Consider the following 26,432-nt stretch of genomic DNA (forward strand, 5'->3'; position numbering starts at 1 on the left):
TGAAATAAAGACAGGATCAGTACCCTAAAAAAACTTACACATGTACACTAAAACTTGCAGGCAGAATTTTTCAAGGTATTGAAAACTCTTCCAAGCAATGCAATCCAAAGTGTTCTGAACCCATTTGTTAAAAATATAAAAATGCAACATTTTCTGGCTGACATCATGGAAGATAGAAAGTTAGTAGTTGAGTTTCAATAAAAACTTTTCATGATTGGTGGATGGAAGAGATAAAAATGAATACTTGCATTAGTAAGAGCAGCCAGAGATGTGCTTCTTCCATTAGGATCTACATATCTTTGTGAGTTATCTTTTTCAGCTTATGACAGCTATTAAAATGAGGTACAGAAATAACCTGAACGTTGAATCAGTTTAATAACTGCTTCACAAACTATTAAAGATTTTAAAAACCATTGAAACCTAGTCAATCATATTTCTTTCACTAAATATTTTTAGTAACAATTCTTTATACCATTAATATAAAAATAACTTTTAATTGTTTATTTTTTTATCTTATCCTTTTTACATTTTAAAAATATTTTATGTTACATGTAGCAAGACGTGTATATAACTTACATAAGTATATAGACTTACAGAGCTTTTTTTTTTTTTCTTTTGCTAGTAGGGGCATGCAATCAAAAAAAAGTTTAGAGAGCTAAGTACGGGTAGTTGATACTGTGGGTGTTAGGAATATGGAAGGATTGTTTTATCTCAGCATGGTGTGAAATCTCACTGTACCCACGGAAGTCTTCAGGAGGGACACCCCACCGAGTCTTCATAAAGGAAGGTTTAATGAGTGAGATTTGGAAAAATAACTATTGTGTAATTCGTTTCGTATAAAACAGCACAGTGCTTACAGTCAGAGGAGATTTAAATACTCTGAAAATATTCTTAAGGAGGATGGTAAAGTTCAAACTGCAGCCCTACTCTCAGCGATCTCAGTCCCAGAATGGAACCTGTTGAAGTTCCCATAAAGGGGCCAAGAGAGTGCCGCTCTAAGGGGGGGGGGGGCGCAGGGATGTGACACCGTTTCTCTGAGGCGAGGGCTGCCGCCTCCCCTCGCACGAGATGGCCTCGAGGTCCCTGGAGCCGGGGCCGTCCAAGTGGAGGGAGAGGGGGAAAAGAAAACGCAGTTCCTCCTGGCTGCGGCCGCGTCCGAGGGCGGACGCCGGGAGACCGCCCGTGACGCTTTCTCTTCCAGGAGAGGCCCGGGCTTTGTGAAGAGGGGATGGAGTTAAGGCGCTTTTCTAACGGGAAGGGAGGGCGGTGTTGGTTGGTGGTAGGGTCAGAGAAGGAGCTTTCGGCTCGAGTCTTTTCCTGGTGGGCAGAGTCCGAAGAGCCCAAGCAGGCATGGAGGATTCTGAGGCCTGGTCCTTTCCCTGCCGGCAGAGGGAGTCCCGAGATGGACGGTCCAGAATCCCTCCCATGAAAGGCGTTTGCATGGCCGCTCCACCAATTTTGTACATCCCGGGGCTGAGTAAGAGCTGAGGTAATTAGACGCGAGCGACAGCTGCCTCGGCACCTTGGGCGCCTGGCGCCGGGCTACTAGCCCGACGGCCCGAATTCTCGCGAGAGCGGCCGCCGCCATTTTTCCATTGATTGCGGCGGGCTGGGGGAGGGGCCGACGACGAAGGCGACGGCGGCGGCGGCGGCGGAGCAGCCGTGGGTCGGTGTCTGCGCGCTGGTGTCTGAGGCCCAGGCTGAGGCCTCCGCGGTTGCCGGAGCGCAGGCGGTGGAGAGGATGAGTGCCGCTGCCGTTTTCTCCTGAGCTAGAGAGCCGCCACCACCCTGCCCCCTCCCCCGGCAGGGCGGAGAGGAGCGGCCGGAGTCTGAGCCATGGTGCCCGGCGAGGAGAACCAACTGGTCCCGAAAGAGGTGAGGGGCCAGCGGAGGAGGCTAGGCCCAAGGCCTGCGTCCGCTCGAGGCAGTGCAGGCCAGGGCGAGGGGTCGGCTGCTGGCCCAGCTCGAGTGCGGGCCCGGCTGTGGGGGAAGGAGGAGGTGTATGGAGGGGGCTGTACGGTGGGTGCGGCGAGCAGTTGGGAGACCCGACTGGATCTAGGGGCCGCGGGCAGCCGAGACCTCCCCTCTCGGGTTTGTCGGGTTGGACGAATAAAGGAGCGGACTGGAAGGAATCAGGTCCAGCTTTGGGGGAGAAGGCGGCCTTTTAAGTACTTATTGAGCATGTTGAGCCAAGATAATTTCAAAGAAAAAATTCTGTTAACAGTTGTTGATGGGCACGACAGGGTGACGGTGCTGCTTCTGGTTTTGACAGTGGCAGTGTGTAGCTTCCAGGGCTTGTGAAATCTACGCCCAACTTGAGATCTGTGGGAGGGCAGAGTTAACTGTTACTTTTTTGAACTCCTGTTACTTGGTAATACTGTTGGCCTGCCTAAATGAGGCCTATGGAAGATCGTTGAAAAAGTAAATGTGGCTTTCACGTAAAGGTGAGAGATAGCTAAACATTACCATGTGGAGAGCTCAACTACTTTTTGTAGTTGGGTTGTATATGCTGGTTTGGGTGACTTCTTGAATTCTTAAAAGCAAGTGATATGAGAAGCCTTGACTTCTTGGCTTCTCTTGAATAGTAGTAGAAGATTAATGGTAGTATCCAGCGCTGGCCAGTGAATTTCAATATATTAATAGTATCCCTGTTGGCTTTATAAATATCTTCAGCGTATCCAAATGTGTATTTTTAACTGTTTGATCATCAGGCTAATGCTTTGGATTTTTATTTCTCATATATCTTGAATAGAGGCAGTGTCCTGTTGAAATGAGCTGTGTAGAATCTTGATGTTTATAAGTGATATTCATTAAAAATTCTAATTATTTTAGCTTTTTTAGTTGCTTTGTAGCAATTTGTTGCTACTTAAGCAAGCTCTGACACTGCAAAAGTGATACTGGAGTTATGTATCTGTGATAAAATATTTTTCCTACATTATCAGATGGTAGTTGTTTTGCAAGGACAGTTTTTTTTTTTTTTAAGATTTTATTTATTTATTTGACAGAGAGACAGCCAGTGAGAGGGGGAACACAAGCAGGGGGAGAGGGAGAGGAAGAAGCAGGCTCCCAGAGGATGAGCCTGACGTGGGGCTCGATCCCAGAACGCTGGGATCACGCCCTGAGCCAAAGGCAGACGCTTAACGACTGAGCCACCCAGGCGCCCCTTTTTTTTTAAACTTAGTTATCATGTGTCGGTATTTATTTATCGAGCATCACCGACTCTGTGCAAAGCAGATAAACAGATGAATTAATCAGAGTTCTTGCCTTGGGAGCTTTCAAAGCTACTAGGAGAAAGAGTGCTGGTAATATTCGTTGAGCTTCATTTAAGAGAGAGCTATTTTAGGGGCACCTGGGTGGCACAGCGGTTAAGCGTCTGCCTTCGGCTCAGGGCGTGATCCCGGCGTTATGGGATCGAGCCCCACATCAGACTCTTCTGCTATGAGCCTGCTTCTTCCTCTCCCACTCCCCCTGCTTGTGTTCCCTCTCTCGCTGGCTGTCTCTAGCTCTGTCAAATAAATAAAATCTTAAAAAAAAAAAAAAAGAGAGAGAGAGAGAGAGGTATTTTACTCCATAAGTAACTCTTACACAAGGACAGAAGAAAGATAAACATGCATTTTCTTTTAGAGCTACATACTGCTGGTTTTCCTTCTTACAAAAAGCAAAGTTAGTCCTTAATTTTTTGAGCGTCAGAAAAATACAGTATAGGTGAAACTCTGCTTTAAGAAAATGAAACATCAGATTTATTTCCCTAATAATTTGAGATCTTAAAAAAAAACATGATATGGATATGCAGCTTTGCGGGAAAATATCTGTTGTGTAAAAACCAATACTGTGATGCTGCTTTTTCCTTTTGGATTTTAAAGATTAATTGCCTCTCCTTTAAGACTAACTCCCTTACCTGAGGCTTCAAGCATATCCCAACTTTTTTTTTCTTTTACATTTTTTTGGAACATATGCTTCCCCCTCACCCCACCCCAGCCTCTAGATTGATCGTCAGGCTGTTCTCTTTCCCTGGCTTTTCTCATGATTCCTGGAAGCATGCACAGTAGTCTCTAGTCTTAAGACTGTCACTTGAAGTTTTTGCCTTTTTTAGCTTGCTAACTAGTTCTTTCTTTTTTGATGGCCATACTCCTCTTCCTGAATTATTCTTTCTTGCTTCTCTTCCTTGGGTTTTCTGTTGCATATAATACTTAAAAAAAAAAATCCTTGAGTTTAGTAATATTTTACTTTTTTGGTCTTTTTTCCTACCTGTTTGTCTTATCTGCCTGCTAATTTAGTCAGTGCCTTTTCTGTGTCCTTAATTATCGCTTTTGCCATTCCCTGTCTTTTAAGTCAGATTAGAATCATGCAGTGCTAAAGGGAGAGTATAGTGATCATCTAGTAACTTAAACTCTTTCACTTTACAGATGAGGAAAATAGGGCCAGAGGATTGAAAGTGACTTGTTTAGGGTCACATAATGAGTAAATGACAATGTAAGGATTCGAACTCACATCCCTTCACTATTCCTTGATTATACTTTATTTTATAGTTACCTCCATATGACCTGGAGGGTCTGTAAGAGTAGTTTGTAACTCTCTAAGTACATTTACTATGTGAAAATAAATTGTAAAATTAAAATAAAAATTTGCTTCTGTTCTAATGGCTTATTAATAATCTAGAGGGTTTTGTTGTTGTTTTTTGTTTATTTAGGACCTTTGTATAGGGAACCCCTAACCCCTACTAGATTTAGATCTTGGTTAGGTGTGTGCATTCATGCATGTGTGTAGTTGTTGAATGAATAATATATTATTTTGGTCCCTGAAGCTCAAGGATGGATATATCTTAGAGGACTCCAAAGAAGGCCGCTTACTGTACTACAGGTATTGGACAATCCCGTGGGCCAAATCCAACTGGTAGCCTGTTTTTGTATGGCCCATGAGTTAAGAATGACTTTCACATTTCCAGATTGTAAAAGATAAGTAGAATAATATTCTGTGACAGATGAAAATATATGAAATTCAGATTTCAGTATTCATAAAAAAGGTTTTATTAGAACACAGCCATGCCCATTTATTTATTATTGTCTGTGGCTATAGCAGAGTTGAGTAGTTGCTACAGATGCCGTATACAGGATAAATTTGAAACTACTTAGCTTTGTATTCAAGGCCTAGTACAGTTGATTCTGGCCACAACCTTCCTTTTCAGCTTATCTCTCCTCCCATGAAACATGTTTTTAATGCAGCTGAATGGGTTTCTCTTAACTTGCTTTTCATTTTCAGTTCTTTTAGTACTATCCCTCTTTCTTCTTCTCTGTTCAGAACCTTCATGTACATTTTTCCATAAGTACCCTATACCTTGTTTATTCTAAAAATCTTTTTATGACCATTTTAACCTTAGGGATTTCTCCTTCTTAGAAGACCTTTTATATGACTACAATTCATTTGGCAATTAATAAATAGTGCTTGGTGACATCTGTTATGCTCTCAAACTGTAATACGCATTTTATATATTTGTTACAAATTCCTTGGCAGCAGAAATCTTTGTGTGTTTCTCTCAGTTTTCTGTTTTTGTATACATTATAGGTCCAGGACAGTATACTTTCTGGAGCAGTTATTCGGTAATATTTATTGATGTGGTTACAGGGTGTGAAGAAACTTGGAATTCTAACCAATTATCCCCTACTTGGCTGTTTTCTGCAGCACAGTTCCTTGACAAGCTGTTTTCCAACCCTTGCTTGAACACCTTCATGACTAATCTCTGATAACATCTTTGCCTTAGAAGAGATCTGTTATTTTAAGTTTTTGAGTTGAGAGAAGTCTAGACCTCTGTACCTACCATCTTTTGATAATTGCCTTGGACAACAGAGAAGTCTTAAATCATTTCCCATAGGACAGTTTTTCTTATTGTTGAAAATGGGAAAGGCAAGTAGGAAGGCCAACCCCCTCTGTTCTGTAATCTGAGGATCCTTAGTTCTTTACTCGTTTCTCAGTTGTTCTCTTTTAGGTACAATCCAGTGTTTTTAGTATTCCTCCGAAATTGTTACACGCAGCGAAGAGCAAAGGCAGTATAGTATGGTCTGTTCATTGTGGTTAACAACAACATTTGTGACACTAATATTTATTGAGTCTTTGCTGTGCATATTACTGTACTCTGCTATGTAAGGAACATTTTGAGGAAATAGCAAAAATTCATTCTTCCTTCAAGTATCTTAGAGTATAATTAAGGATAAGATACATATCTAATGGTTTTAAAATAGTACTTAAAGTGATGTCCAAAGAATGTATAAATGTAGAGAAGATGGAAAAATGGAAGAAAAGACAAAAGAGTTGTTTCATATCATGTTTCTTTCTGCCTCTTTTCCATGCAATAAACAGTTTCCATATGAAACTAATTGTGATGATAGAAATAACCAATATTTATTAAGCATTTATTGTATGTCAGATACTGTTAAATGTGCTTCGTGTATATTAACACATTTGAGCTTCACAGTGACCCCACAAGTATATAAAGACCATTGATGTTGAGAACTCCCAAAACATTAAAGCAACTTGCTTTTTTTTTTTTTATCTCTCGTCTGGTTTTTAATAAAATCCATCAATATTTATTATGGTCCATATCAAATGAATATTCTTTTAATTTTATGTCTCTTGATTTAATTACTCAAAATGTGCTGTAGTGGTCTTTCTTGCTTTTGGTCATTCTTTAAAAATTAGCCTTTAAAAAAAAAATCAGGGTGTTGATTCTCCTTTACCAGTAAGGCTAGCATGGCAGTTATGTCAAGTAACACTCATCAGTGGTTTACAGAAATTGGAGTGTTTAATAAAAAATCATTGGTATTTAAGATACCATTGGAAATGCTGACTTAATAAAGCAAAAAAGCTGAGTGCAGTTTTATATGATTCCAAATTTGTCAGGAATGATATGGACAATTTAGGGTTATATGCATTGAAAGATTAGAAGGAATACTCTATTAACAACTGTTGTTCCTGGATATCTGGATCATTGGGCTTTATTTAGATTTTCTTTACTTATTTCAACGATGGGCATGTACATTACTTAAAAAAAGAAACTTAGATGATCTAATTGTAGTTTTTGAGGCAATTATTGGTATTGTGTCATAGTGTTGTTTTTTATGCTCATGATTTTTTAAAAAAAGATTTTATTTATTTATTTGACAGAGAGAGACAGCCAGCGAGAGAGGGAACACAAGCAGGGGGAGTGGGAGAGGGAGAAGCAGGCTCACAGCAGAGGAGCCTGATGAGGGGCTCGAGTTCTGGGATGGGGCCCTGAGCTGAAGGCAGATGCTTAACGACTGAGCCACCCAGGCGCCCCTGTGCTCATGATTTTTATCTTTCCCCTCTCTCCTTGTTCTGAGTTTGCTGCAGAGTAATCTGATCCAGTTGCATGGCTTCAGCATTTGATTGTAATATACCCATTTCTGTCTCCAGCCCTGACCTCTCTTCTTCTAGATTCAGATTTCCACCTGCATACCTGATATCTGTATTTGGTTGTATGCTAGGACCCACAGATTACATGTAGGTAATATCAAGCTCATATCTCTTCTCTTTCCTCATGTTCTCAACATAATTCTTTCTGTGTTCTGTGCAGTAAGTGTCGTCAGCATCTATTTATTTGCTTAAGTTAGGAGATTTTTTTTTTGACTCCGTCGTTTTCCTTTTTCTCATATTTAAATTATGGAAAATAATCTCTTGTACCCTTACCTTTCACTTTGTAGCTCTGCCTCTTTTCCCATTCAGATGTAGCCCTGCTAAAAGGTCTCTGACTTCTAGGCTCTTCTCTTTACAAAGCCATCCTCTGTACAGTTGTCAGAGTTACTTTCTAAAACAGGTGAAGATTATGATTTCCTTACTTTAAAGTTTATAGTTTTATTACCCTCTGATTGCAAATTGAGTAATAGGTACTATTTATAAGCACTGCCTGCCATACACTGTGGTAAACCTTTTACATACGTTATCTTATTTAATTCCCTGTCACACCCCTTTAAGGCGTCTATTATTTTCATTATCTTGTAGATGAAGAAGGTAAGGCTTAAAGGGGTTGAGGACCTTGCTCAAAGTTTTAAAGCTGGTTGGTTCTAAGTCAGTATGGTCTTAACCAGTGAAAGTACTTCATGATCTAGCTTCAGTTGATTTTTTTAAGTTTAATTTTTATCAAAGTTATACATGTACACACTTAAAAAAATTGAATAGTTTTGCAGGACTATTGACAAAACAGAAGTCCTCTGCAAATTCCCTCTTCCTTTTATTTCGGGCTTTTCAGAGATAACCACTTTCAACTCATTTCTTTGATATTTATGTCCACATCTCAAAATGGCATGTTTGTAGTGTTCTTTCTTGAGTTTTCAGTTTTAAGGCTTTATCTACTGACTTACTACAGTAGAAGATAAGGTTTACCGCTATCCCCAGCCATATGCAGACACACTTCTCAGTCCTGCTCAGTCTTCCCAGTATTGTCATATTGTAAGTAGTTTGGTTATACCAGTACTCAGAGTGTGTATCAGTTTGACTAAAAGCTGTTCATAGTTGAGTCTTGTAGTTTATTGTAATTGTTTTCCTTCCCTGTACATTTTGTTTTCCCTGTGTTAATTTTTTTTTATTTGCTTGTGTTTAGTTTTCTGTGTACTTACCATTAATTTAGCCAAGAGGTTCTCAACAGGGGGCAACCCAGTGGACATTTGGCAATTTGGGGAGGGCAGGGAGTGTGCTATTGATACTGAGTGGTGGAAGCAAGCTATGCTGCCAGACATCATCCTACACTGCACAGGACAGACTCCCACAACAAAGAATTATGTGGTCCAAAATGTCAGTAGTGGCACTGTTGAGAAGCTTTGATTTAGCCCAACTCTCAAGTGTATACATCTTCTCTTACTATTTTTTTCAGACCTACTAATTTTTTTATTTAAGTTTTCTTGAATTGCAGCTGTTGTCTTAGATTTGCCTTTACTATCATCTTAGTAGTCCCCCTCAGGTCTCTATTATATTGGGGCTCTTGGTTCTGTATCTGATGTCTTCTTCTTTCTTTGTTTTCTCATTTTGGAGGATCACTTTCAACAGCTTTCTGGATGGGATATAATTTTTTCCAGACCTCACATGTCTGAAAATGTTTCTGTCCTCTTGCTTTATAGATCATTTGGCTGGGCAGAAAATTCTTGGTCAAGAATAATTTTCTCTCACAATTTTGCTAACTTTGCTCCATTGTTTTCTTTTTTTCAGTGTTACTATTGAGACATCAGATGCCTAGAAGATTCTTTTCCACTATTTTGAAACTTTTTTTTTCCTTTGTGGAAGCTTAGAGAATCTTTTCCTTCAGAGTTCTGAAATTCCAATATTAATGTGCTTTGGTATAGGTCTTTTTTTAAATCCATTTCTTTTGAGTTCGGGTAGTCTTATTCAGAAATTCATCAGTTCTGGGGTTTCCTTAAATAATTTTTTTTTTAATTTCTTTTTTTTTTTTTTAAGATTTTATTTATTTATTTGACAGAGATAGAGACAGCCAGGGAGAGAGGGAACACAAGCATGGGGAGTGGGAGAGGAAGAAGCAGGCTCATAGCGGAGGAGCCTGATGTGGGGCTCGATCCCACAACGCCGGGATCACGCCCTGAGCCAAAGGCAGATGCCCAACCGCTGTGCCACTCAGGCGCCCCCTTTTTTTTTTTTTTTACATTTCTTCCTTTGGTTTTCTCTCTTCTCTCTCTTGAGTTCCTGTGGTTGAGGTGTTGGGCCTAATGACTGGTTTCTCTGAATTTTTTTACCTGTTCTCATCTATTTTCCATTCCTTTCCCCCTTGCTTTCTGGGAAATTTTTCTCAACTTTTATCTTCCAATTCTTCTACTAAGGGTTTTTTTCTGCCATCATATTTATAATTTCCAAGCACTCTTTTTTCTTCTGAAAAAATTTTAAATATCCTGTTTCTGTCTTGTGGATGCAATCAATGTCTTGTCTTATCTCTCTTAGGAAATTAGTAGTAGTTTTATTCTCTACATACTCCCTCTTTCCTCCAAATTTCCTTTTTTATTTTCTTGGGCTTTGTCTTTCTTTCTTTTTTTTTTAAAATAATAATTATTTATTATGTTAGTCACCATACAGTACATCCCTAGTTTTTGTTGTAAAGTTCCATGATTCATTACTTGCGTATAACACCCAGTGCACCATGCAATACGTGCCCTCCTTAATACCTATCACCGGCCTATCCCATTCCCCCACGCCCCTCCCCTCTGAAGCCCTCAGTTTGTTTCCCAGAGTCCATAGTCTCTCATGTTCATTCCCCCTTCTGTTTATACTGCTCTTCTCCTACCGATCTTCCTACTTCTTATGTTCCATAAATGAATGAAGCCATATGATAATTGTCTTTCTCTGCTTGACTTATTTTGCTTCGCATTATCTCCTCCAGTCCCATCCATGTTGCTGTAAATGTTGTGGAATCGTTCTTTCTGATGGCTGAGTAATATTCCATTGTATATATGGACCACATCTTCTTAATCCAGTCATCTGTTGAAGGGCATCTCGGCTCCTTCCACAGTTTAGCTATTGTGGACAATGCTGCTATGAACATTGGGGTGCATATGGCCCTTCTCTTCACTACGTCTGTATCTTTGGGGTAAATATCCAGTAGTGCAATTGCTGGATCATAGGGTAGCTCAATTTTTAACTTTTTAAGGGACCTCCACACTGTTTTCCAAAGTGGCTGTACCAACTTGCATTCCCACCAACAGTGTAAGAGGGATCCCCTTTCTCCACATCCTCTCCAACATTTGTTGTTTCCTGCCTTGTCAATTTTTGCCATTCTAACTGGCGTTGTCTTTCATATGAGATGCTTTCCCTGGATGTCTGGTGAACCTTTGAAGTTAACTCTTACTTAAAAGAGGTGCCTTAAAAAGCTTAGAAGCTCTACAAGTGGATGATTGTGGTTTTCTCTGTGAAGTGATAGGGCTGAATAATTTCCTTGCAGACTCCCAATGACACATCTTTTCTCTTGTGCTGTATTGATTTCCCAGAAAAGATTTCTGATCTTATGCCTGGAGAGAACAAACTTGGGAGCTGAGTAGGAAAAAGGGATTTGGGTTTCATCATTAAATATGGAAATACATTTTCATTTGTTCTCCAGTTTTCAGTACGGCATTCCTCACATTCATTTGAGCCTGGCATCCTCTTGTGCAGAGATACCCTGTTTCATGCTCTCAGAGGTCATTTAGCCTTTTGCCAGAAAGGGTCAAGGAGTAGAAGAGAGGTCTGGGAGTTCTAACAAACTTCAGTCTGTTCTCCTAGTTTGGACTCCACCCTTGCTCCCAGAGTGTCTGAAATTGACAGTTTCTGAGCCTTTCAGGGTTTTTTTCCCCCCATTGTCCTTTAAAATTTTTTTGTGGAAGAGTTGCAAAAAGAATAGAGAATTGTCATATACCCTTCACCAAGCTTCTCCTCATGTTAACATCTTGTATAACTATAAAACACTTACCAAAGTAAGAAATTAACCATATTTTACTAGTTTTTCCACAAATGGCTTTTCCACAAATCTTTTTGTTCCAAGATCCAAATTCAGGATCCTACACTGCATTTAGTTGTCTTGTCTCCTTAGTTTCTTTTTATCTGTGACAGTCTTTACCCTTTCCTTCTCTTTCATGACCTTGACACTTTTGAACAGTTGTTTTGTATAATGGCCCTCAATTTGGGTTTGTCTGACATTTTCTCATGATTTATGACCTCTCTCATGACGTTGGGAATTAAGGAGAGGGATAGTACAGGTGTGGTATGTCCTTCTCGGTACGTCATCTGGAAGGTGTGGGGGAATGTGATGTACTGCTAGTGATGTTAACCTTGATCACTTGGGTATGGTGCTGTCTGCTAGGTTTCTCCACTATAAAGTTACTGTTTTCCTCTTTAAATTACTAAATACTTTGAGACTATGCAGATACCTTGTTTAGGCTTAAACTTCTGCCCACTAATTTTAGCATCCGTCTATGGATCTTGTCTTATTACTGGTGCATTCTAATAGTGATTTTCTATTTTCCTCATTTTTTTCGGCATTTATTAATTGAAATTCTTCTGTGAGGAAGAGTTATTCCTTCTTCCCCATTTCTTTACATAATTATTTATATAAGTATAGACTTTTGGATATTTATTTTAGTCTTTGGATTATAACCCAATACTATTATTATTTATTTTGTTTTTCAGGCTGTTTCAGTCTTGGCCAGGGGAGCTCTTTCTGGTTGGCATCTGTGTGTTCATCCTTGCTTTTTGAGAACTTACTTTCTGGCACCACATTATGCTTCAGCCCATGGTTTATTTTCTCTGCCCCAACCCTGGAAGCAACCACTTCTCCAGGGAGTATAGGGAGTCTTTTGGTGTAATTGTAAATGTGATATAAACCAGGTGTCTTTGGTTTTCTTCTAAGCTAATGTAGAATTCAGCTTCTTCAGATGTAATAGTCATTACCATTTGATCTGCTTTCCAGCTTTTGAAATCATGTTTCTGGTTTCTTACGGGTTTATGCTCTTTAAAAAAATGTCTTCACTCTTGTTTCAAAGATCCCTTGGGAAACTTCAGAGCTAAATGCTTGTATTCAATCTATCCTCTTTAACCAGAAATTCCTAACTTAATGTATTTGTGTCCTGCCCCAGGCCAGTTTTGTTTTAGCCACATTTGGCTACATTAGTTGCTGTTCCCAGGTGTGTTCTATGCTTTCATGTGTCACTTCTGTGCCCTTGCCCTGAGTGAATAATATGAAGTACTTTTTTATCATCTGGTTTCTAGGGAGTTTTAAATGGGCAAACTTTGATTTTGCATGAAAACTATTATTTAAGTACTTTAAGTACTTTCTTAGAATTGCCTCTTTTTTATTTTCCAGGTTTCTGATTAGTCACATAAAGTTTTTGCATCTTAGTATCAGGGTACTGTAATTTTTTTGCTGAAATTGAAGGGATTGGGTTAGTACGTTTCCAGGGTACTAAAGTACCGTGGTAGCCCAACTTGGAAAGAAAAGATTGTATTGAAAATAGGGGGCTGGGAAAAACATATCATTAAATATATATATTTAAACATCTATTGTCAATTAAGATTCCAGAAGACATCTACTTTTAAAATTGATTAATTTGTTTTTAAGGATCTCCTTCAATTTAGGCAACATGTTTAGGTATCCGATACGCAGAGGCATATTCTTTTATGAGGATTATCACACAGATTTTAAAGTGTTCTGTCCAGTTACTGTTGGCTTAAAATCTACTTTTGTACAAACATTCTCTGTTGTACAAAGTCTTTGGGGCAAAATGATTGTGATTGACAGTGATGGCAAATGATTGGCAAAACTGATGTAATCAAGATTCTTAAAGAGCACACATTTCTCCTGAGCATGATTTGCTATTGGTATAGTGGAAGAAGGGGTGGATGTAAGTATAGTGTAAATAAACAGAGGTCTCCTTTCTGCCTTATTATGTACTTCCGTTTACTTTGTCTCTAGGCGTGGGAGCAATAATAATTTATCTGTTCTTTTGTTCAATAGAACTAAACTGAACCATGCATATATAAAGTAGCCATGGATATGAATATTTTTATTTATATAAAACTGTTGCTACAGTCACTGTTGAGAGATTACTGTTTTTGTGAAAATTACTGAGATATAGGTCTTGAATTTTGATGTTTTAAAAACATGCTCTTAAAATATTATCCAACCAGCAAAATCTAGCTCTCTTACTTCCCACAAGAAACCATTTCTGATTCTCCTCTTTCAACCTGATGACATTTCCTTAACCCTGAAACCCATTGCACTGTATCTTTTGACATTTGGAAAATTATACCCCGGTATTATAAGTTACATGTTACTGCATTATTACCTTTATTAGATTAGAAATCTTCAAAGTCAGGACATGACAATCAGAGTGTCTGGGTTCAAATAGTAGCTTTGTGACCTTGGGCAAGTTACTTAGTTAAATGAGGACTTAGTTAAATGAGGATTAGTAACTATGTCCTAGGGTTGTTGGGAACATGAAATGAGTTAATACATGTAAGGTGTCTTGCACATAATAAGCACTCTATAAATGTTAGCATACCCCTCCGTTATGTTATTACTTTCATCATATATTCTTTCTTGGGACCCGTGCAATGTGCTATGTGTTGTTGTCCAATAAATACTTATTAATCAAATGAAAATGAAATCATATTTAGTTATTAAATATGCTAGTCATTACAGTTGCAGTTCTGATTATGACCTGTCAGCTAAATATCTATGTGTTTGCACAAATCCTAAATGATTGTTGGATTTGACAGGTTCTTTTATATCCCCAAATATTGCTGATATAAGCATATTGCTATTCTTACTGCTTTAATTGAGAACTACAACATGTAAGAGTACAAATGTTAAATTTTTGAGTCTAATGAGGTTCTGAGAAAAATTGGTTTAGTGTGTATAGATATTTGTCAAGGTACCTTATGAGATTAACAAATTACTGCTTTGTAAGATTCAGTGCGAAGTGCTATTTTAAAGCAGGATCCATGTTAAGAATAGTTTGTTTCTGAAAGAACTTATGTATGTGATAATTCTTATTTTCTATAACTCTAGAGTAGAACCAATTGACATGGATGGAATAGACTCTGTTCCTGTCAGTTGTACATTGGTTGTGCTCTAGATTTGATGCTGTGTAGTTGATTGATAAGAGACTTGCAGAGTCTTTCAAATATTAGCCTAAAAAGCATAACATGCTTATATTCAATAAATACAGTGACTTTCCAGTAGGGAAAAATTAAGGGCTATTAAGTAACATAATTAAGAAAAAGTCTGGAATTTAATTTTTTCTATATAAAGTAGATCTAATGCCTTTGCTAAGATTATAGGCTTAGCTTTAGGAAGACCATGGACCTCATTTATGACTTAAGTGAAAGTTTCTAGTATAACCAAAGCATTGTAGTTTGACTATACAGATGACATTTTTCTGTTTCAAATCATACCTAGCTATTTTTATTTAATCATAAACATCCTTTAATTTTTCTTAGTGTGGGTTTCTCTAGGTTCTGATGCAGTAGAATTCATTCCTTCAGTTAAACATTGAGTTAGTAGCTGCTAGGAATCAGAGATTCAGCAGAGATAAATTAGGAACCCGACCTAGTTCTAGTTCTAGATGCTAGTCCAGTTAGTTCAGTTAGAAGGAACAGCATTTAAAACATAAAAGTTTGTAAGGCATTTTAGGAAGTGACAAAAGTTTAGTATAGATGCATGGGTTGTCTGGGGTTGAGTAGGAGATGGTTCTAGAAGGTTGTGTCTTAAAAGTATTGAAGGTTTTGTATGCCTATAAGGAGTTTAGATTTTTTTTATTGTGTAGGCATTAGGGGGCTTGAAAAAGTTTTTCCCAGAAAAAGTTAACACGTTTGTGTATAATATTTATAAAGCTCAATTTGTGAAACTTTTTCTCTGAAATGTTTTTTACTTGCATGAATGTTTTATGTCCCTGCATTCATTTTAAAAATCTACACACAAATGGAAATGGGGAAGGGGGAACTTGCTAATACCTTATTGTCTTACCTGTTTGTTTGTTTTTCATTTGCAATCATGTAATTAGGTACTTTTTTGTTTTTTAAGAATGAAATGTTTCCCATCATAATGCATCTTAAGTGTGTTTCCCACATATGAGTCTTGCTGGCAGACTCTCTTTTGGCATAATTGTTACATTTTTATATGGATAACACACAGGTAGGTGTCTTCAAGTATGCTAAGTAGGTAGGCCTCATTTGCATCCAGAGAAGTGCCAGGAGCTGCACTCCTGGGAGTGTAGATCTGTTTTAAGTCCTGAGCAATTTCTTACACTTGATGCTAGAAGGGAAATCTGCAAGTGGGAAGTTCAGTACTTTTGATTTTTACTGACAGTACAAGGCTTATAACGATGTGGTTTCTTCACATAAGGACATTCTTGTGAGTGACTTGTAGTTGGTTGCTTCCTGAGTGCTTCACCGCTGATTTGTTTGCAGGCAATAGGCTTGGTAAGGGCCCTAGTATAGAGAACTCCAGTGTTTACTCCCCTTTCCTGTTGGCGGAAGCTCAGCAGGCTGGAGGTGGCATTGGTACTGGAGAATGATCACTCTCATGGTGACTCTCATGGTGGCAGCCGCACAACTGAGAACACCACAAGGAATGTTTTTAATTAGGGGATTAATGAAATCTTCCCGAGGAGATCTCTAATGTTCCAAATAAAATTAAGACTTCAATATTTAGCCATGAGGAGCTCTTGATTATAGCCCCAGTTCTAGGTTGCATTAAATAGTAGAATTTTTGTAGGACTGGAATCCTAAAAGATATGTATTGCTTTACTAACTATAAATAAACTATGAGTTTATGTACATTTATTCCATTTTATTGATATAAAATGTTTACCATTTTATGTGCTTAGATGTTTTAATTTTATTGCCTTTAATTTTAAATTTATACCAAGTTGTATAATTTATTACATTATGTTTATTTATAGTGCTTTGTGGTAATGGAAGGGAATTGGTGAAAAATTAGATACCTAACAATGAAGTCTGTTGTTAAAAGACATTTGAGAAATATTGCTTTAATTTTGACATTTTATATTCACATCTTGTAATATTTATTTGCCATTACATTATTTACCATTAACATGGCACACATGCAGACACAGAATAGACACAGAAAGAAACAGACACAGGAAGTGTTTCTACAATTCAGTAATATCATTTAATACTGGAAGGGATGTAGTAGTTAGGTATTACAGTCCCTTCATTCCCCCCCTTTATTTTTAGATCAGAAGAACATAAAGGCCGTAAAAGCTCAATAACTTACTCAAGGTCTCAGCTAGAAGAGCTTGAATGAAACCTTTTTTTTTTTAAGTCAGGTTTACTGAGGTATAATTTATGTAGTAAAATATGCCCTTTTATGGTATACAGCTTTGTGAATTTTGACAAACTTAATACAGATGTATAACCACCACCAAGATGCAGAGTATCTCCATTATGGTAAGAATGTTCTCAGGCCCCTTGTAGACAACTCCTTCTCCCTACCCGTCTCCCGCTGTCCCCCCACACACTCAAGGCTCTGCAACCACTGATCTGTTTTCTGTCTTCATATTTTGCCTTTCTAGAATATCATATAAATAGAATTCATATAGTATGTAGCTTTTTGAGTCTGACTGCTTTCCTCTAGTATAAAACTAGGAGGGGCTCCTGGGTAGCGCGGTCGTTGGGCGTCTGCCTTTGGCTCAGGGCGTGATCCCGGCGTTCTGGGATCGGGCCCCACATCAGGCTCCTCCGCTGGGAGCCTGCTTCTTCCTCTCCCACTCCCCCTGCTTGTGTTCCCTCTCTCGCTGGCTGTCTCTCTGTCAAATAAATAAATAAAATCTTTAAAAAATAAAAAAAAAATAAAACTAGGAGATTCATCATATTGTTTCATGGATCGGTAGTCTTCCTTCTTAGTGCTGAGTGCAACAATTGTTTCTCCATTCACCAGCTAATGGACATTTGTTTCCAGTTTTTGATGATTCTGAATAAAGCTGCGACAAGTATTTGCATACTTGTGTTTTGGGCGATAAGTTCATGTTTAACTTTGTAAGAAACTGCTGGACTTTTCTGAAATGGCTGCACTGTTTTGCATTCTGATCAGCAGTGTATGAGCATCTTAGCTGCTCTGCATTCTCCTTGTTGGTACTGGGCAATGTCTTTTTTGTGTTTGTTTAATTTTTGTTTTTTTTAATCATTCTAGTAAGTATAGGGTGATTTTTGTGGTTTTAATTTGCATTTCTTTAATGACTGTAGATGTGGAGCATCTTTTCATGTGCTTGAGGATTTTTATTAAACCTGAACTAGAAAACATACTTTATGTGAGTATTACATTTGTTGGGTACTGAAAGGAAAGCGAGAGAAGGCAAAAGAGTACCTGTTCCCAAGGAGTTTATGATTTACAAAGGGAAAACTGGTAATTGTGTTAAATGGTGGTGGTATTTGCGAACCTAGTTCACATAGTTGCTGGTCTGGTGAAAAGAAATGGTTTGGGAATCAGAGAACTCAGTGGTTTGACTTTGCCGTAGTCGCTTAACCCTTCTGGGTCTTTCTTTTTTATCTTCTTTCAAATGAGGGGCTTGGGCCAGAGAAGGAATAAGATTTGTCTCTAAATTATAAGCCTACAGGAACTTTTAAAGTAGTGGGTGTTCTTACTACTTTTACAGTAGTAGGTTTTTAACCTTTGTGAGAACGCTATGCAATCAGAAAACAAAAGATCTTTGTAGGTTTTCTCTCTCTAATGAAGTTCATATAACCCCCCAAAAATAACCTTTTGCAATTTTAAATATCATAAATTATAAATAAATTTTATTATAGTCCAGGATTATATTTTTTAACTCTGTTATAAGGATAGTAACTGGTAGTTCTACAATAACACCTTCTGTGTGATATTATTATACTGTAACCTGTAGAATATTTTCAAAATATTTTGTTTTGATCTTCAGAAAAACTCTTTGTGGACCTTGAAAACTAAATGACTTGCACAGGATTACACAGCTAAAAGGAAAGTAGCCGCCTTGACTGGAGGGTTCTAGCCTTTATCTTTTGCCCTGTGCAGTGCATTGCTCTTTGCACTATGGGCTACTCCAGTGGGAAATAAACGGTCTTCTAATAGTTTTAAGTAACCTATACATTTTTTTCAATTGTACAGTTTCATATTCAGAGTATTATAAGAATGTAATATTCTTACGTTGAAATTATTATCCATGCTTCTAAATAAGCACATGGTAACAGATAGATAATATAATAAACAAGCTTCCTTGATTTAGTAATAATGCAGTAGAACAGTCAAGACCTGTAAACAAGTCAGTTGTATCACAAGCTGAGTCACTGCTTGTCAACAACAGCCTACTCACAGAAGAAAACTTAGCCGTAATCAAAAATAAAGATAACAGGAATAGTAAAGGGTTTATTATTGCCTGTCCTGAGAGTAGTTTGTTTAGTTTCTAAGTTTGGATACCTACAGTATATTATTAGTGGGTTACCCATTACCAGTAGTAGAACAGCTATTAAAAGGAATAAGGCAGAAGTGGGAAGAGTATTAGGATAGAAGTAAGGGAGAAAATAATGTCATTATAACTTTATTGCCACAAATATGTCAACATTATAAAGTCATCAGAAAGCCTTTATTTCTTAGGAGATCTATTCATATGTGACCTTAAGGCAAGTCACTTCAGGTCCCAGAATTTCTTTTTATTCATCTGTAAAGTAAGAAGTTTGATCAGATGTCTAAACGTCCATCCAGCTTTAAATATTACAATTCTGTGTCATGTGTGATGAATTCCCTGATTGATAGTTTCTTAACTGTCAAGTAAAATATATTGCTCATAGTTAGACTTTAACTTTTTTAAAAATTCTGAAACTTTATGTTCTACTAATTGAATGAGTACTTGATGTAATTGTTACAAGTAAAAATAGGTTACACAGAATTCAGAATTATATAGAATTCATAGAAATAGAATTTTATACATTTAGTTTTCTGATTATAATATTATGGGGTCTGGGAGCTTGTTTTATGGGTATTTTAAAAGAAAATAGAATGCAGTTATCGGAGGGGCACACTGTAATATTAGAGCACAAAGGGCAGGCATGAACATAGATAGTTTTAAAAAATTTTTAAACATACTGTAAGTCATACTATTATACTTTATTACTTGAGCGTGCTATGTGATTTGGAAACAAATGTCATAAATTGACAGACAATTAATGTTATATCTTATTCAATATTAGTTTAAATGCAGGAAATCCATATCCTGATACATTGAATAAGCACCTGCTAATAATGCAGATTAGTTTATCACAGAATCTGCATTTAACTACAATAGTAACAGAGAATGTAGTTACAATTTTTTATGCTTTGAACTGAGCTTTTATAATAGGTACAAAGTTGTCTTTTAGAAAATTCCTATATGAAGATTTGAATTTAGAAAGCAGGTTAAAGCAGAGATGATTATTAAACTTCTTTTAAATAATAAAAGCCCTTGCGCTAAAAAATTTTCAAAATTTAAAATCAGTTTAAAAGTTTTAAACTTTCAAAAACAATTTTAGAAGTTTATTTAAAAGTTTTAAGGCCATACTTTATGCTTCCAATAGCAGAAGCTATGTATTATGAAATTATTTTCCTGAATTTAATTTCCTGAATATATTTTGTTTAGCAAAGCCCCTGAAGACTTAGACTTTCCTCTTTTGTGGTTCATTTTCAGTAGTAAAGATTATAAATTAGCCATTTCCATTTTTTAGCTAAGCAGAATCTTGCATATGAATCTGCTTGTATTTGTTCCTATATACTTGGTCTTCATTCATGTTCATATTGAATCTTTTTGATTTTCTGAAGTATTTATGTATTCCTGACCAATCTCCTCAAATCTTTGGACATATTTGTTTTCTTTGACTATATTAATAAGAGGAACGAAATTCTATTTTTTAAAAAACTGAAACCAATCCTAGATATATGGAAGAGATTTCTTTTGAGAAATTTGAGCCTGGAGTATAATTTCACACTGGTGAAAAGTTAGGGTTAAGAAGATGGAACCATTTGGGGGAAGTTGTAGAAGAATCCTGGTGAGAATGGAGTTGAGGATAATCGGATCTAAGAAAGTCTTATATTTTTGTTAGTAAATGGAGTTTGTATCATTTTCTGATTATAATGATTCATAGAGATGTTTTGTTTGAATGGCTTAACTGTTTAGGAATGCTGAATAGCAAGAGGAATGAGAAATGTGATATATTTGAATGATTTACTCTACTGTAACTTCAGTCACCCACATTAAAATGGAAACAGGAGATGATTTAATTCTTGAGAAGTTAAAAATTGAAGAAATGGCTAAAAATTATAATTTGATTCATATCAAATTTGATAACATCTTTAGCCTTAATTCTTTTCTATTTATATACTTATTCCTAAATTAAATATTGAAAATACACTGAATAAAAAGTTCATGATTAGGTTTTTTTTAAGTATGATTAAAATTTGTATATTTGTGAACTCAGCTTCTTGGCAGTTAACTTCTGTAGTTAACATTTTAGTTTTTAAGTGAACAAAGTGAGATTTAAATTCTAAAAATAAATTTTGTTCTAAGGGCTTCTTAAGGAGTAGTAGGTCAATTATAGCCATTCTCTAATGGCTTACTGCCCGTCATCAGTATTTTAATATTATTCAGGAAATAGGACATGTTTACTATTAAATTTTCAGCTTACCTATGTATAGATTTTTGTCATTTGATTACTTCCTATTTGATACAGCAATCTTTTAATGTTAACTTTTAAGTTGAATAATCTATTTATTTTGATGTTCAAATTACTCCAGGCTTGGCCAGTGAGAAACCTTCCAACTGGCTCCTGTGTCGTTTTGACACATCTCACCATTCTTGGAGTACTACCTTACTTTCTGGCAGTGCAGGATATTCCAAGCTATTGTACTTTTCCAACCCAGCACTAAGATCAGTCATTTGTACAAAGATCTCTGAGTCCTTTTGGTGGAGAATGGTATTCAGAAATCACCATCTGGGGACTAGATGTGTTTATTGTTATAGGGATATTGTTGCTTCTAGGTCTTCTCAGTGAAAGGAGCTGGAAAATATGCACACTCACATATATAAAAGTGAAATCTGCATTTATATCTATATCATTTCCCTATATATGTATGCATATATACACTCAAATCATATGAAAGCCCTTAATAGGCAGATTTTAAATTCTTTGAATTACAAGGGAGCATAGAAATGTATTCCATTCTTATACATATATTTACATATATCCATAATATGTTCTTATGACTATTATGTGTTTGTAATGTAGCAACATTGGAAACCCAGTTTGCAGACAGTTTTGCTACTTCCACAGATTTAGGGTCATAAATTCTGTATTTAATTTTAAAAAATTTTAAGTTTTGGTAAAATACACATAAGATTTACTTAACCAGTTTCAAGTGTACAGTTTGTTAGCATTAAGTACGTTTGCATTGTTGTGCTACTCTCCATCATCCATCCACAGAAATCTTTTCATCTTGCAAAACTGTACCTATTAGCAGTAACTCCCTATTCCCCTACCCCCCCAATTCCCACCCCCTCAACCTCTGGCAACTACCATTCTGTCTGAATTTGACTACTCCAGGTACCTCATATAAGTGGAATCCTACAGTATTTGTTTTTTTGTGACAGGCTTATTTCACTTAGTATCATTTCCTCAACGTTCATCCATGTTGTAGTTTGTGTCATTGTTGCCATCCTTTTTAAGGCTGAATAATATTCCATTATATATATATAATAGAACCCCACACACACAATACACACATACAAACATACACAATACCCTTATATTCCCTTATATTTAATCATTTAATATATCTATATATAAATATTTGCTCCATCTTTTGGCTGCTTTGAATAATGCTCCTATGAACATGGGTGTGCAGCTATCTATGAGTCCCTGCTTTCAGTTCTTTTGGTTATATACCTAGAAGAGAAATTGCCAGATCAGTGGACAGTTTTAGCACTCAGAGCAGGTCATATATTTGGAAAACTTGTAAGCTGAAATGATGTAAGTTGAATTTTAGTTTGTAGCATAGTTGTAGACTTGACTAAGAGTTCATGATGTCTAGCTTTTTGTGGAAATAACCCAAAGATCACATTGAATCAGCTCTAAACTATTTTATAGTGTACAGTTTTGCATAGTGTGTTAATTGAGCAATGCTCTAATTACTTATGTAAAATAGCATTTAGACATTATCATAGAATATATCATTTTTATTTTTATTATTTTTTATTTTTTTTTAAGATTTTATTTATTCATTTGACAGAGAGAGAGATAGCCAGTAAGAGAGAGAGAACACAAGCAGGGGGAGTGGGAGAGGAAGAAGCAGGCTCCCAGCGGAGGAGCCTGATGCAGGGTTTCAATCCCAGAACGGCGGGATCACGCCCTGGGCCAAAGGCAAACTCTTAACGACTGAGCCACCCAGGCGCCCCAGGATATATCATTTTTAATACAAAATGGTTTCTTTCCATTATTTTCATTTCTTTTTAGAGAACCTCCTTTAGCCGTTCTTCTGGGGTAGGTCCACTAACAACAAATCTTTTAGTTTTCCTTCATCTGAGAATGTCTTTATTTCCCCTTCATTTCTGAAGGATATTTTCACTGACTATAGAATTCTAGGCCGACAATTCTTTTCTTTCATCTCTTGGAAAATATTATGGAAAATATCTACTTATGTGATAATTTGATGAGAAATCTGCTACATTTGAATTGTTTTTTGCCCTTATAGATAAGATGTAGTTTCTATTTTCAAAAGCTTTCTCTTTGTCTTTAGTTTTTGAGGAATTTGTCTTGATTATGATATGTCTTGGCATGAATTGCTTTGGATTTAATCTGTTTGGGATTCATTCAGCTTCCTGAATATGTAGGTTTATGCCTCTTGCCAAATTTGGGCAGTTTTCAGCCATTATTTCCTCAAGTAGTTTTTCACGTCCACCTCCTTTCCCCTTTCCCTCCAGGACTTGGTTGACATGAATGTTAGTTAGGTCTTTTGTTATGGTCCTATGGATATTGAGACTGATTTTTTTTGTCTTTTTTTCTTTATTGTTCCGATAAAGATTTCTGTTGTTCTTGTCTCCAGGGTCACTGATCCTTTCCCTCGTCCTCTTCATTCTACTATTGAGCCCACTTAGTGAGTTTTAATTTTAGTTATTTTGTTTGCTATTTCTTTGCTGAGACTTTGTTTTTTCATTTGTTTCATGTGTATTTATAATTGTTGAACATTTTTATGACAGCTGCTTTAAAATCTTGTCAGATAATTCCAACATTTGTGTCACCTTGGTGTTGGCATCTATTGATTCTCTTTTCTCATTGAAGTTGAAATTTTCTTGATTCTTGGTATGACAAGTGACTTCAACTTATCCTGGACATTTGGGATATTATGTTATGAAACTCTGAATCTTACTTAAATGTCTTTTAACAAGTCTTGTCTGACACCATGCCAACAGGAGAAAGGGGGTACTCCTTCATTACTGAGAGGTGGGGGTGGAACTCCAGGTTCCTCCTCTTACCTTTATTTACAGCCTGGGGTGGGAGTGGTGCCTTGTTACTCCTGGGTGGGGATGAAGCTCAGGTTCCCCTTAAACCTCTGTGGATACCTGCTTGGCTGGGACGCGGAGGGACACTTTGTTATTCCTGCCATGAGGCCTTCACTGATAGAGAAGTGAGGAGGTACTTCTTACCACTGGGTTGTGATGAAAGTCCCACTGCCCACTTGGTCTTCTTTAATGCCACTGTGGTGGGAGGGAAGGTAGTGCCTTGTTTTAGCCAGATGAGAGTAGAAATCTCTTGGACCTTGATGATGGGAGTGGAGGCAAAGCAAGTTATTTTTTTTTCTCTCCCTGTATTGTGTGGCTATAGTGTGATTAGTGTCTAAAAGTTTCCTGTTTTGTGAGACTATCCCTTTTCTGATCCTTTAGCTAGAGAATGGCAGTCTTGTCTTCGGGCGTTTTTAGTCTGTGCCTACTCGGACCAGGATGTATTAGGCAAAAAGAAATCCAGGGAATTCACCACCATGCCCTTCATTCTTTGGTCCCGAGGTCCCTAGCCAGTCTGCTTCCTCTTCACCTTTCAGTGTCTTCTTATCTTTAATAATAATGCTTTTAGTTGTATTTAGCAGGTGGAGTAAGAAGAAGTGTATCTTCTCCTTCTTGTCCCAGAAATGGAAGTATTAGATATTTTAATGTGTAGGATGTTATGTGTGGCTTTAAGACTACAAGTGACATTCATTTGTTTTAACCATTATCTAAATGAATACTACTTTCTTTTTAATTTCCTTTTAAGAGACTTTCACCCTTCTTTCTGGCCTCTATTTTTCCAGATATATATTACTTGAAGTAGAAGAATCTTAGTAGTAGTTAATTATCATAAGTCGTCTGTATTTTAGATATCTTTAGTTCCTTTAACTGTTTTCCTGTGTAGTACCCTCTCATTGCCGACAGTCTGCATATTGTCTGTTACTGGTACCTGATCTTGATTGTGCTAGTTTTTGCTGTTTGTTTGTTTTCTGTAGACACATCATTCTGTTTGTTGTACACATTGAGTGTAATTCTTGGAATCTCCCTAGATATCTTTTCCCTGTGTACTGTTGCCTAGGCAAATTGCTTTTGTTTTTTTATTGTACACTTTTGATTGAGGGGGTAGGTGTTTTGTCTCTTTTGTTTAAGAGGGTAGGAGTAGGCTAATACTTTAAACATTTTACTTAATATATTAAGTTGACTAAATTTGCCAAGCTTATTTCTTACGATTTACATATAAATTGTAAAAACAAGTATATGTGCAGTGCTAAATATTTGGAAACCCCAAAAAACATAAAGGGAAAAAAACACCTCTAGCTCTACCCCTCAAAGTCAGTACCATTAATACTTTGACATGATTCTTTTATTCTGAAATTTGTCCTTCCTCCTCCTTCCCAATATAGACTTTTAAAAAATGCTGTTATATTTCATGTTTTAAGGCTAGCATTGTTTCTTAGCAATATCTATTGGTAATTTTCCCTTTTCTACATATCTCATATAATGTTATTTTTAAAGAGTACATGGTGGGGCGCCTGGGTGGCTCAGTCGTTAAGCATCTGCCTTCAGCTCAGGGCGTGATCCTGGAGTTCTGAGATCGAGCCCCCGCATCAGGCTCCTCTGCTGGGAGCCTGCTTCTTCCTCTCCCGCTCCCCCTGCTTGTGTTTCCTCTCTTGCTGGCTGTCTCTCTCTGTGTCAAATAAATCAATCAATAAATCAATCCTTAAAGACTACATGGTATCCCATTGCATATTTTATTATAATTTTCTTATAAATTATTTTCTTTTAGGCTAGTTAGACAGCTTTTGGTAGGTTCTTATATTTACAGTAATGTTCTGCTGAGTATCCTTTTTATTCACTTCTGTACATTCATTGACTATACCCGTGGATGAATTCTTAAAGGTAGGATTGGTGGACTATCACCTATGTCTAGTTTATTTTTTGAACAAAAATAATGGGTTTTATTTCTATTTAAAATTTTTGTTTTGGCCATATCTATTGACATAGGTTTGAAATTGATACTTTTTATTGTATTAAATTCCTTAGATTTTTCTTTAAATTTGATCATCTTTTTTCATGGCTTTGTCTAGGTAATTACTTAAAATGTTGAATACAACAGGACCAAAGATAGATAATCTTTTGGTATAATTTTTTAGTTGTAGTTTCGATTAAGAGTTATAATTGTTAAGGCACATTTTGTCATTTTATGCATATCAGTGTTATGGGTGACTTTGTCAGATGTGCTTTTCCTAAGGTCACGATATTTTATGCCTTTCATATTTATTGATTTATCAATCCTACTATCAAAAATAAGTAAGATGTGGAGTGTCTGGGTGGCTCAGTTGGTTAAGTTTCAGACTCTTGTTTTTGGCTCAGGTCATGATCTTAGGGTCGGGAGAT

General features: G+C 36.9%; 1 protein-coding gene across 3 annotated transcripts in view; it reads left to right on the plus strand.

Moving 5' to 3' along the window:
- The first annotated feature begins 1,608 nt into the window (after positions 1–1,608).
- USP47 (ubiquitin specific peptidase 47) overlaps positions 1,609–26,432 on the plus strand; it is a 109,715-nt gene continuing 84,891 nt past the window's right edge. For 2 of the 3 annotated variants that reach the window (XM_040638812.1, XM_040638814.1), the window contains exon 1: positions 1,610–1,875. In XM_040638812.1, coding sequence (XP_040494746.1) covers positions 1,837–1,875 — 39 coding nt within the window. In that variant the 5' untranslated portion in view covers positions 1,610–1,836. Of the gene's footprint in view, positions 1,876–26,432 lie in introns of all 3 variants that reach the window. The other variant, XM_040638813.1, reaches the window with a different exon arrangement.

This window comes from Ursus maritimus, unplaced genomic scaffold (assembly GCF_017311325.1).
Source record: "Ursus maritimus isolate PB19 unplaced genomic scaffold, ASM1731132v1 scaffold_23, whole genome shotgun sequence".
NCBI classification, from domain to species: Eukaryota; Metazoa; Chordata; class Mammalia; order Carnivora; family Ursidae; genus Ursus; species Ursus maritimus.